This window comes from Sprattus sprattus, assembly GCF_963457725.1.
Source record: "Sprattus sprattus genome assembly, chromosome: 10".
NCBI classification, from domain to species: domain Eukaryota; kingdom Metazoa; phylum Chordata; class Actinopteri; order Clupeiformes; family Clupeidae; genus Sprattus; species Sprattus sprattus.
Window position 1 is genome coordinate 19,671,600 of NC_137908.1, and position 12,493 is coordinate 19,684,092.

Sequence of the window (12,493 nt, forward strand, 5' to 3'; positions counted from 1 at the left end):
AGTCACACAGGATAGATACATATTCAGTTCCATATATATCCAGTCAACAGACTCACAGGAGTCACACAGGATAGATACATATTCAGTTCCATATACATCCAGTCAACAGACTCAGACTCAGCCACACAGGATAGATACATATTCAGTTCTATATACTGTATATCCAGTCAATGTTGAGCATGGCGAAGAGATGTAATGCCATGTGTCCTCTGCCCCTCCATAGAGACTGGTAGCCATGAACATGCCACTGAACAGCGACGGAACTGTCATGTTTAATGCCACTCTCTTTGCTCTGGTGAGGACCGCACTGAAAATTAAGACAGATGGTAAGGAAAATCCACTCACATTCTCTCTCTTACACACTCACACACACACACACACACACACACACACACACACACACACACACATACACACACATATATATATATATATATATGTATATATACACACATGTTTAACTTCCTAGACATGTGTAAGAGCTGAGCACTGATTGGTTGGTGCATGGCACAGGCAATCTGGAGCAGGCCAATGAGGAGCTGCGTGCTGTCATAAAGAAGATCTGGAAGAGGACAAGCATGAAGCTGCTGGACCAAGTGGTGCCGCCTGCTGGTGGTCAGTTACATCGTCCTGAGCTCGCTACTCTCTCCTGCATGCACTCTTACTCACATCATCAAACACATGGCAAAGCAGACATACTATACTTCATACACATACTAAAGCTATACTACAGGTGTCAAAAGGCTGTGCATACTCAGACAGACACAGACACAGACACAGACACAGGCACACAGCTAATTGTGTTGCAGCCGTTCTTTGTTGTCATGTTCTCTTAGTTAGTACTCAGCAATGTGCTTTTTAACTTTCTCTGTGTGTGCTCTGTGTGTTTGTGTGTGAGTGTGTATGTTTGTCAGGAGGTCTGTGAGGCTGTATGTGTGTGTGTGTTTGTTTGTTTGTGTATCTATGCTCCCTCCTCTCGCTCCAGCTGCTCGTGGTTTTCCTGGAGTGTCTCCAGGGTGATGGTGACTGTGCTGGGCTTTGCATGGCGTCTGAAGCCACTCTGCCACTGCATGCTGTGTCTCTCCTAACAAACTTGTTTCCTTCTCTCTCTCTCTCTCTCTCTCTCTCTGTCTCACACTCTCTCTCCCTCTTACTCTCTCTCTCTCTCCCTCTCTCCCTCTTACTCTCTCTCTACTTCTTTCTTTCTCTATCTCTCTATCTCTCCGCTTGAGCTTCTCCACAGCTACTGTTCCTCGTTTTTGACTGTTTCTCTGTCTCTGTACCAAAAAACAAGAGCTTTCTGTACTTCAGAATATTCTGAAGCAATTCTGTTTTAGGGGGGTGGCATGGAACTAGTGTTGCCTCTCTCTCTCCAGTTTCTGTCCCCGACGTTCTTGTTTAAAGTGATACAGACCCCTGCTTCAGAATACTTCTCCTGCTTAAACACACACAGAAAAACATACACACACACACACACACACACAGAGATGCACCAACAACTGTGCACCAACCATACACAGATATATTTGCACACATGCATACAAGATTATTAGTGACACATGCACACACCAACTGTGCAAATTCACTTGCTGTGGTAGATGGTTATGGACAGAGCTGTTTCCATAAACGTACATACATACATATACATACATAAACATACATACACATTAGTGCTGCTTGCCTGCATGTGCTCAGTAGATTGTGTAGAAGCTTCTTACCCAGCAGTAGTGTCCTTTCTAGTTTGTGCACCAGTAGCTCCTAATTGTTAATTAACACACACATTGCACTGCTTACTTAAGCATTACATTGAAGCTGCCATAGATTATTTGTCATAACACAGTATAACTAGGAGCTTGAGAGTATACACGATTACACGACACAAGACTATTTAATGTATATATATATATATATAATAAAGGTGTTCATTTTTACATTGAACCATCCTAAAGAACAAAGTAACTTCAGTAAGACTGTGGAGGTCTGTCTGTCTCTCTCTCAGAAGCGTGTGACCCTGTACCACCTGTAGGGCCCCTGCACCTCAGTTTTCCTCTCAGTGCCTTGCCTGCTCTCTCCCTCCTCTGTCTCTGCTTTGGGGGCTCTCCTCTGGTCCTGCCCTGCGCTCTGCATGGGGCCCGTGGCTCTTCCACTGTGGTGCTGTGCCTCTGGGGGTTCCTATCCCTGCCCCGCTGGTTAACTATACAACTATACAAATGCGTGTTAATTACACTTCATATAATATCACGTTTCATGTTTCTAATTGATGACTGGATATTACTGTTGGATGCACTTTGGAGGAGGAAATGATAAATGTGATGTATTTACAGATGCATTACTTGTGATGTTTGAAGATAGTTAAAGTCTTTAGAAAAGTGATTATAAAAGTTGGAAATTCTCTTTATTTGGAATAACCCCTTGAGATGTGCCATCTCGTTAACAAGTGGGTCCAAAGCAGATGAAAGCATACAGTAGTGGTCACATTCAAAGTACTGGTAGCTTGTGTTAAAAAGTAAACATAGCAATGGCAGTAATGTAGACTTTATACTGTATGTATGTGTTTCAATACATGGGGAAGGTAAATATACATAATCCTCTAATGGAGATTCATATGGGGTGCAGTGAGACCATGTCCATCTCAGGTAATCCAAGAAAGTGAATGATTGGTGGTTGGATACGTGTACAGAGTCCAGTTGGATTTAGTATGCTAAGAGCTGATGGCTGATCAGATGAAAGCTGATTGGTGGAGTGAGGGAGTGGGCTTGGCAAGAGGAGGGTCCGAGGGCGGGCCCTGCCAGACAGGAAGTGTGCTGTTGCTCACACAGGGAGCGTGTGTGTGGTCTGTTCACTCAGATGATGAGGTAACCGTGGGGAAGTTCTATGCCACCTTCCTGATACAGGACTACTTTAGGAAATTCAAGAAACGTAAAGAGGAAGGCCTGGTGGGGGTCCACCCTTCACAGAACAACAACAACACGACATTGGCCCTGCAGGTGAGTTGGAATGTGTGTGTGTGTGTGTGTGTGTGTGTGTGTGTGTGTCTGTGTCTATGTGTGTGTGTGTATCTATGAATGTGTGTGTGTTTGTGTGTGTGTGTGTGTTTTTGTGTGTGTGTGTGTGTGTGTGTGTGTCTGTTAATGTGTGGTATAATAGCATCCTGTTGTGTGTGTGTGTGTGTGTGTGTTATCTTCGTGCATATGCATGACGTAACAGTCGAGTGACATCTTTAAATGTACTACATGTGTTGTTCTGAGTGTATCTGAGGCTTATTGTAAGTCTGTATGTGGTGTCTAGGTCAGCTGCCTGGCCTCTGTCTATCTGTCTGTGTGTGATTCTCGTCGGTTTGTCTGTCAGGGCCACTGTGTCGCTGTCCCATCCAGTCAAAGGACTCTTCCAGCATAATCATGGCCTCTGGCGTCCTCTCATGTTTTTTACTCACACTCATCTTCATGGTCAGATGTGTCCAGTGGTCTCCGCACACAGCTCACACTCCCACCCCAGGCTGTATGCAATATGAGCCTCATCCCCCATCCCACTAGTCTAACACACAAAGAGGCAGTAATGCCTCTGATTCTGCAGCAGGATCAACCCTCATCACATGCATTTTATGTCATGTAAAGCACGTGTCCATAAGTGATACAGTACCGCCAGATGTTTACTCTGCCACCAAAACACACTGGTCATATGTTTTTTTTTGGTAGAGTGTAGAGTGGATTTCACACACAGTCATCCTCACTGAAGTAGATCAAAAGTCCGGAGGAAGAGTTGTCCGTTAATAGTCTTGTCCAGCAGTCCAGCATTGTCCAGTCAAAAGTTCTCGTCCTGTCTCCGTGTGTATGTTTGTGTGTCTGTGTGTCTTCTTGTCCGTGATTGTCAACTTCGCATTTGCCCTGTGTGGGCTCTTAGCACCTCTGTTGTCATGGTTTCAGGCCGGCCTCCGCACACTACATGATATTGGGCCAGAAATCCGCCGAGCGATATCATGTGACCTGCAGGACGAGGAGCTAGTAGACTTTATTCCTGACGAGGACGAGGAGATTTATAGGGTAAATGACTCATAACCACAACATTTTAGGGTTCCTCTCACAAGCCTTCTGAAAGGTCTTATAATGGCTTTATTAATATTGTATTGCACCATTAGCAGCTCTTACACACTGTATGCTCCTCGTTTGTATGTTCAACCAGATTAATAACAAGTTCAACATGCAATTGGCTTTAGGTTTCGGAATGTTTCAGTAGTGTAAATAAATATTTATCCTCTACATATGCAATCCAATGAAGATGTTGACTGAACTGCAGAAAGCTTGGAGATATCATAGAACAGGATAGAAAGATTGAACTTGTACTTGTAGCCAGACCACTGGGGTATTCAGAAAACAACTGACAGAATAGTATCCACTGAACTATTTAATACAGTAATACAGAACATTTCAAGAGGGTAATAATGAACTGGAGCATGTTAACTCAGATTTAGCATGGTTAGCTTTAGGCATTCGTAGGAGAGACCTTATGTAGATGTTTTGAGCCTACTTGTAGTTTATTACACTGAGTAACAGGATTAACAGTTGCATTACTAGCTATAGATGTGTAGTTTACTTCAGAGAATTTGGTTAGCCTACAAGTATCTACAAGACAAACTAAAACATACTTCCTCACTGGCATTTTTTGTTTGAGTTATTCTCAGGTTCAGTTGAGCTGAGTTCAGTTGAGATGAAGGAGCAAGGTTGTCTCTTCATCTGTTTCACACATATACCATAAGCCATCAAACCAACTGCTTCTGTTCTGGCCATGAGATTCCTAGAACAATGACAGGAAATTAAACTTCCTTGCAAGGAAAGACACAGGTGCAGTGGTTCTGGTTCTGGTGTGTTCTGGAATGATCTGTGTGCCTGTAAGCTGACCTTTTGACCCTGAGCCTTCCTCCGCAGCGCAATGGCGGCCTTTTCGGCAACCATGTCAACCACGTGGGCCACCATGGTGGCCGATCTTCGGGCCACCAGACCAATGCTACCCAGCGGCCCCTGCAGGTGCAGCCGCCGCCCCACTACGCCCACATGGATCAGCCGGTGGGTCGGCTGGGCCGCGCCAGTGCCATGGCCCAGCACCACAACAGCCATGGGCCGCCCCACCCACACCACCACCACCACCACCACCACCATCACCACCACAGCAGCAACCACCACCACCACAGCAACTCCTACGGAAAGTCGCCCAAGTCCACCAACATCAACCTCAACAATGCCAACGTGTCCAGCCTGCCCAACGGCGGCCACAACCGCTATTATGAGCACCTGCCACCCAATGGCTACGTGGGTGGCTCCTATTATGACTATGACAAGCCCAGGACGCCTCGTGGACAAAGGTGACGACAGCCCCCCCTGGGGTGCCTGGTTGTGTTGTGCATAATTTGTGGGTCCATCAGTGTCTCTGGTGTGTGTGTGTTGAGGTCTTAGAATGAGATTAAGTGAGTGAGTGAGTGTTTGTGTGTCTGTGAAAATGTACAGGATAAACACTTAGACAAAGACTAGCCTGTAGGGCGTAGAGTTTTCTTTGAACGGAAATTAACTTTAAACTCTTCACCCATCCATACTTGCAGCATTCTGACAAATCACTCATTTCAGGCTTTCACTGCCTCCAGTCAATCAGGCCATTATTGCCATCTATGACCGCAACCATTAGGAGAACGGTAGCCTCAGGAGCCATCTTATTCCTCTAAGATCCACCCTTGTCATTCCTTGAAACACACCTCCCCTTTAATTTTCATTTCCTACATACAGTACATGTCTGTCTCACATTCTGTACATCAGAATCTTCTAGATTAAATTAGAGCTCTCAGTTTTGCTCTTGGCCCCTTGCACTACATAATTGTCATATCTCACCCTGCTGTACATACAGTGGAACATTCAATGAACTGAACACACCTGGTCTAGAACACCCCCCCCCCCCCCCCTGTTAAGCTCTGTTTGAAAGGAAGAGTTACATTTTCCACAGTCAGAGCATCCCCACATTACACTTGTCGAAGCATTCTGAAAACCATAGGCCTATGTCTTTATGTCAACATACAAGACTCTGTGTCTTCACTGGCATTAGTGAATGCCTGTGTTATGCTCTTGGTGGTGTTATGTGGGGTTAGCAGTATATCTCGGTATTCCCTCATGTTTTCATAACCCAGTGCTGGGGCATTCTCCCATTCCTTACCGCTGTACATATATAAGTATGTCGTATATGTCTCATATACTGTATATACTCATATATATGTCACCCCTTACCATCTTTCCCTTTCTTTCTCTCTGCTCTCTCCCTCCTCTTTTCTTTCCTAACCAAATGCTTTCTCTTAACCATCTCTCTGCTCACTGGACAGAAGGCGCTACTATGAGACCTATATTAGGTATGTCTATGGCTGTCAGGAGTATATATATATTTTTTTTATCAGGCATACATAGTAGATGCAGGAAACCTGTAGATTTCTCTCCTGCCAGTCTGGCCAGTAGGTGGCAGCATTCTGTGTCAGTGCTGTAGTAATGATGGCCAAGTGCACGCCCTCCCTCTCCCTGCATCACTAATGGGCATTCGGAGTCCTGTTTGGTGAGCGCCTGGTCCAGGCACTGGGAAGGAAGGAGGTGACTGTGAAGTGAAATGCCCAGATCAGGCTGTTGCTGTTTGCATGTGTTTGCAACAAGAGGAAGACGGAGATTTCGATGATGGATGATAAGGATGAGGAGGAGGAGGAGGAGGAGGAGGAGGATGAATGATGAATGAATGGCTTGCCTTAAAGGATGACTTCTTTTTTCTCTGAATTGAACTGCAAGCAAAAGTAAAGCACCCACTCATTGGAAATCGTAGAACGGAAGACTGCCCAACAACCAGATAGAGTACAATGCCATTGAGTCGTCCTTTAAGAGATGGTAGTGGAATGTGCTCGAGGATGTTTTGCTCTACTGCTTCTCACTGTTGTGTCTGTCCATGAGGCTGTGCTTGTGTGGACTCAGGGCTAATCTGGCAACCCTCCCGTCCACCTAACCAAACCCCCCCTCCCCCTCCCCCTCCCCCACCCCCACCCCGGAGGCAAACGTCTGCATGGCACTGCATGATCAAGCTGCAACCCCACCGTATCTGGGGTGACTACACTGCTGACCCTGTGACTATTGACTCACCTGTAGGTCACATACGGGCGACAGGCGACGGCCAACCATCCGCAGGGAGGAAGAGTTTGATGAGGATGGATTCTCCGCCGAGTACTTCAGTGGGGAAGAGTTCTACGAGGAGGACAGCATGCTCTCAGCAGACAGGTATAGTCATGTCGCCCAGTCACTCACACACTCATCTTTGGGCAGTTTTAGCTTGACTTCTACCATTACTATTGCTAATGCTGTTGTTGCAAAGTTTTACATTTGCAACCAGCTCACTTGAAGGGTAAAACAGAAAATATATCTTAATACCAGCCATGCTCAGTGTGACTCTGAGGCTCTGAAATTACCTTTAGATTGTGCTTTATTGGCTTAAGTTGGGTTGTAATACATAGCTCTGGTAAAGCATGACTGGAATATGTTGACATTCAGAGATCAATTATTTACGTATAAAAGGTCACTGAACTGAATTGACTGCTGTCATAAGCAACCAGTGTCTGTTACATCACTTAGTCTGAAGTTCCAATGGTCTACATGGAAGCTTGGAAGCATTAAGAAAAAAACATTTTGGAAGTAATAGTCTTTGTCAAACTATTGACTTATATGGGTGGGTGGGTAGCCAGCAAGTCATTATTGCAGTACAAGATGCAGTTTTGTGTTGGCATTCTGATCACCCTGTAAGGGTTTTTCATGACTGGCCAGTTGCATGGTATGCCTTTTGTGTGTGATCTGGGTTGATGGAGTGATTACGCACTTTATAAACAGTTGGTTTTGAGTGTGCAGATGTATGCACATAGTATTGTGGCCTTTGAGGCAATGATGTTAAGGAATGCCCGAACAGGTATCCAAACAGCGACCAGGAGTATGAGACACCCCGGGGTTACCATCATCCTGACAGTAACTATGACGATGATGAGCAGCCCCTGTACCACGACTCCCGGAGATCTCCGAAGAGACGGCTCCTTCCTCCCACGCCTCAAGGTGTGTGTTTGTGTGTGTGTGTGTGTGTGTGTGTGTGTATGTGTGTGTGTGTGTATGTGTGTGTGTTTAATTAGCTCACGCTCTGAATGTCAAGATGCAGATGGCATATTCATTTAACAGAGAGAAGATTCTGGAACCTTTCACTTTCAGCTTTTAGTCTCCAGATTGTATCAATTTGTATCTTTATTATCGTCTACCAATTATTTAAGTTTTTCTCTTAGTTACCCTGATGCTAGTGATAGTTTACAAAAAAGGCATTGCTTTAAAGTTTTGTGACGTGCATCATTACAAAATGTGGAACAGGCATAATCTATCTAATGCCCTTTCTGTTTAATTTAGATAGCATTGGTGACAATTTATTGAAGAAGCTTTCACTACTCTTAGGCATGCGCCCTTCAAGCTGTTTAGCTTGTGATGATAACTGACCGAGAGTGATGGGATGATTTATGTATGATTATGTGAATGACAGGATGTGACTGATGTGAGTGTGATGTGAATGAGACTTGTGCAACACTGTGATGTGTATGTGTCAGTGTGTGTGTGAGTATGACCATGCTGGTGAGTGTGTGTGTGTGAACGTGTGAGACCCTGCCCATCTCACTCCCTGTCTGGTCTGTCCACACACAGCCCACAGGAGGCCCTCCTTCAACTTTGAGTGTCTGCGCAGACAGGGAAGCCAGGACGACCTGCCTCACCAGCGCACTGCTCTACCTCTGCACCTTATGCAGCATCAGGTAAATCCGCCTTCATGATCGTTATAATATTCAGTTTATGTTGAAACAGTTTAGGAGAGGTTGTAAATCAACTGTATGATGTTTGTGGTGCTGTTAAACTGTTCAGAATTAAACACAGTAGTGTTTTTGTTATTTAGCTGAGCCTCATTGATGGAAATTGGAAAATGGTTGGCCAAAGAAATAGAAACACGTGCCAGTACAAAGCAGAATGACGTCCAGAATGAACACACAGTTGGGACAGCAGCTCTCTAAATTAGTTCAAACTAATACTGAATATTATTACAGTTTTAGAAATACAGATTGATTGCAGGACTGTTGAATTAGACTGCATTATGTTTAGGTCAGTGTTTCTAATAAACTGGCACCTGAGTGTATGAACATGTGTATAAACACACACTATATGAGTGCACATCACCTTCGCTCTCATGCCTCTCTCATGACCTGCTGCTTCTTTAGGTGATGGCCGTTGCAGGGCTAGACTCCAGCCGCGCGCACCGCCTCTCCCCCACCCACTCCACCCGCTCATGGGCCACACCGCCAGCCACGCCGGCCAGCAAGGACCGCTCGCCATACTACACACCCCTTATCCGGGTGGACCGGCCCCTGCGGGACAGCGCCAGCAGCAGCCGCACCTCGGTGCGCAAGAGCTCCTGGTACACGGACGAGCACGAGTTCCAGCAGCGCACCTACTCCCCCGCCCACCTGCAGGTGCCGCCAGAGTTTCGAAACCAGTACCACCAGAAGAGGGGCAGCGCCACCAGCCTGGTGGAAGCGGTAAGACAGGCACAGAGAGGGAGAGCTTTTTAAAAGCCAGAACTCTAAGAGCTATTTATTATTATCCATTAATAATCATAGGGCTGCTATTCAAGCAGGACAGATCTTAACAGATCACAACTGTAGTAGAATTACAGCCAGCAAGAGTACAGTAAAGATAATTTGTGTTTGTTGTTTTTGTGCCTGTGGCCTTGAAGGTGTTGATATCAGAGGGTCTGGGGAGGTACGCTAAGGACCCCAAGTTTGTGGCGGCAACCAAGCATGAGATTGCAGACGCCTGCGAGATGACCATCGACGAGATGGAGAGTGCAGCCAGCCACCTAATGAACGGGGGCATCCCCCCAGTGGTCAACGGGGTCAACATGTTCCCCATCCTCAGCCCGCAGGACTATGACCTTCAGGACGTGTCAGCCAGCTACAGCGACGAGGAGCTTGAACCGCGGCCGCGCTACGAGGAGGACCTGGCCGACGAGATGATCTGCATCACCACGTTATAGCAGCCGCTGGACCACAGACACTGGTGTTACAGTGAGCAGTCTTCCCTGGGGGGCGCCATCCAAAACATGGAGTCTAAGCAACTATATGAAACAGACTGCAATGCATCTACTTGCTCACGACCAAAAGAAGTGCCTTTTTAGATTAAATGGAAAGGCACCCGGATGACAGACTGTATGGTAACCCCCCCACCCCAGCCCCACTTTGCCTGCCTCGCACCGCCCGGAACCCCTCCAGCTCCTCCACCCTGCTTGCCAAGGGGATGCCACACCCAATGTCCTGTTGCCTGGGACAACGGCTTCCTCCCTTCTGGACTAATGATGATGATGCTAATCCTTTTTGGGAGGGAGCGGGCCTGGCGCTGAGCAGTCTGAGGATGAAGCACTATTGGCCAGCTTGTGCTGTCACCTTGAGAGTAAGGAGGAATGGACCAATAGCTAGGATGCAAGATGCAAGGGGGTTGTGCTTTCTATATATACAGTATATATTATTATTATTACTATTATTATAATTATTACTTTTGGGTGATGACAATCAGATTTAAGATGTCATTACCTCAGTCACTTTATTAAGAGTTTGCATATCAAGCACGTTTTCAATGCAAGCAAAGAAAGGCATATCTCCCCATGGCCACCCACTCTCCTGAGTATGTTTTCTAAGCTTCACTTTACCCCTCCAAACATTTTTAAAATGTTAATTACAGAAATTATAAAATAGCGAAGAACAATAAGAGTTTAAAAACTGTTACCCGTTTACAGTAAAAAAAAAAAAAAAAAAGATATCATACCTACGAATTGAGTTATCAAACTGGATATACTTTTGAAGAGATTTCAGCATTTGTGTTGAATGCACTAGCCTACAGGTTATTTTTCAATTTTACAATAGTCTGTTTAATATTTCATAATAAAGTTACTGTACATTACTTGTAATGTATATAAAAATGAAAGAACAATTTGTATAGAGACATTATATATTTTAAAATATGTACGGTATGGAAAAAAACAGCAATATTGACTCTTGTTCGTGTTCTCATCCTCTGACAGAGAGAGACTGCTTTTCTTTCACAAGGTACTGTACTCCACGATTGATTTGCCTTTCTGTTTCCTCACGTATGCATTCTCACTTTTAAGATGATGGCAGTTTTGAAAGTTTCATTTCATTTTAAGAGGGTGTAACACCTGTGTGGGATTATGAAGATAGTATTGTTTTCCATATGTTTCAACTTGCAAAAAAAAGCAACAGCGCAGAGTATCACATCCCTGAAACAGCCAGCATGTATTTTCTAAAATGAGAGCTCTTCCGTAGCCAGGCGTCTGTGGGGCTTAGATTACAATCTCCTAACTGGGTCCTTGCTCTAGAACCAGAGCGTGGCAAACAGTCTCTTTCTGCAGGGGGGCGGTCCAGATTGGTTTGTCTCTGTCCTTTGGCTTGCATCTTTTTTTGCAGGACATTAGCAGAAGGGGTTCCATGTCCAAATGCATTTGTGCATTGCCAATGCTGCTCAATTAGTCTCTGATTTAACCATATACAGATACAGATTATGAACCTTCACCACGTTTCAGCTGTCAGTCTGAGATGCCTTCTCCATTGACTTATCCTCAGGATGCACAAAGTGGGAGAGACAGTCCTAAACCATGGGAACAAGGAACACACATTTTTTACCTGCATTCCGTCCCCTAATGGTTAGGCTTACGCACTTTCCCCAGCGTCCTTTGGAAGTGACAGAGAGGATTGGGCCCTCTTTGTGCTCTTTTAAGCTGGATTGTGGGTATATGGATGGGTGGCCTGCTGGGTGTAGTCAGATGGAGAGTGCTAAGCAATATTAAAACCCCTCTCTCTGTTTCATTATCCCTCTCTTTTTCTCTCACTCTTTCTCTTTCTTTTTTTCTCTCTCTCTCTCCTCTTCTCTCTCTCTCTCTCTCTCTCCCTCTCTCTGTGTGTGTCAGGCTTCTGCAAATACCTCCTTAAGTGCAGGGGAAACATATCAGTGTTTGATCCTTGTCCTGCTGTACCTTCACAGGTATCTGAAATGCTAAGGCTTCACTACATAGAGAGACACGTTAAAGCTGCTGTAAGCGATGTTAGTTAACATCTGCCAGACTTAGCCATCTACTGCCTCGCATCAATGTGCTGTGCACATGAAAAATATTAGGTAGGCAGGATGCTCATCTCTTGCCAGGTTCCCTGATTGATTAATGCAATCACCATGAGCTTAAGTTGCTGAGCTGCTGAAGTTCCTTAGTTGCTGATTACAGGCGAGCCCCAAATACACAAAAGCTTCTCATCCCCAAGAGCATCTATTTCATCAGGGTGTAGAGCAGTTTTGCTTGCCCAAATACGCTTACAGCAGCTTTAAAACCTATTCTGCCACACATAGCTGTCAGAGAG

At 45.2% G+C, this 12,493-nt stretch overlaps 1 protein-coding gene across 1 annotated transcript in view; it reads left to right on the forward strand.

The window, feature by feature from the left end:
* cacna1da (calcium channel, voltage-dependent, L type, alpha 1D subunit, a) overlaps nucleotides 1-10,107 on the forward strand; it is a gene marked incomplete at its 3' end in the record, with an annotated part of 70,053 nt that extends 59,946 nt beyond the window's left edge. Inside the window, exons 37-47 of the mRNA XM_080846590.1 lie at nucleotides 224-326; nucleotides 514-615; nucleotides 2,848-2,987; nucleotides 3,924-4,040; nucleotides 4,923-5,356; nucleotides 6,356-6,382; nucleotides 7,155-7,283; nucleotides 7,963-8,102; nucleotides 8,730-8,836; nucleotides 9,293-9,610; nucleotides 9,808-10,107. Of these exons, the coding sequence (XP_080702716.1) occupies nucleotides 224-326; nucleotides 514-615; nucleotides 2,848-2,987; nucleotides 3,924-4,040; nucleotides 4,923-5,356; nucleotides 6,356-6,382; nucleotides 7,155-7,283; nucleotides 7,963-8,102; nucleotides 8,730-8,836; nucleotides 9,293-9,610; nucleotides 9,808-10,107 (1,917 nt within the window). The remainder of the gene's footprint in view (nucleotides 1-223; nucleotides 327-513; nucleotides 616-2,847; nucleotides 2,988-3,923; nucleotides 4,041-4,922; nucleotides 5,357-6,355; nucleotides 6,383-7,154; nucleotides 7,284-7,962; nucleotides 8,103-8,729; nucleotides 8,837-9,292; nucleotides 9,611-9,807) is intronic.
* Nucleotides 10,108-12,493: the final 2,386 nt, after the last annotated feature.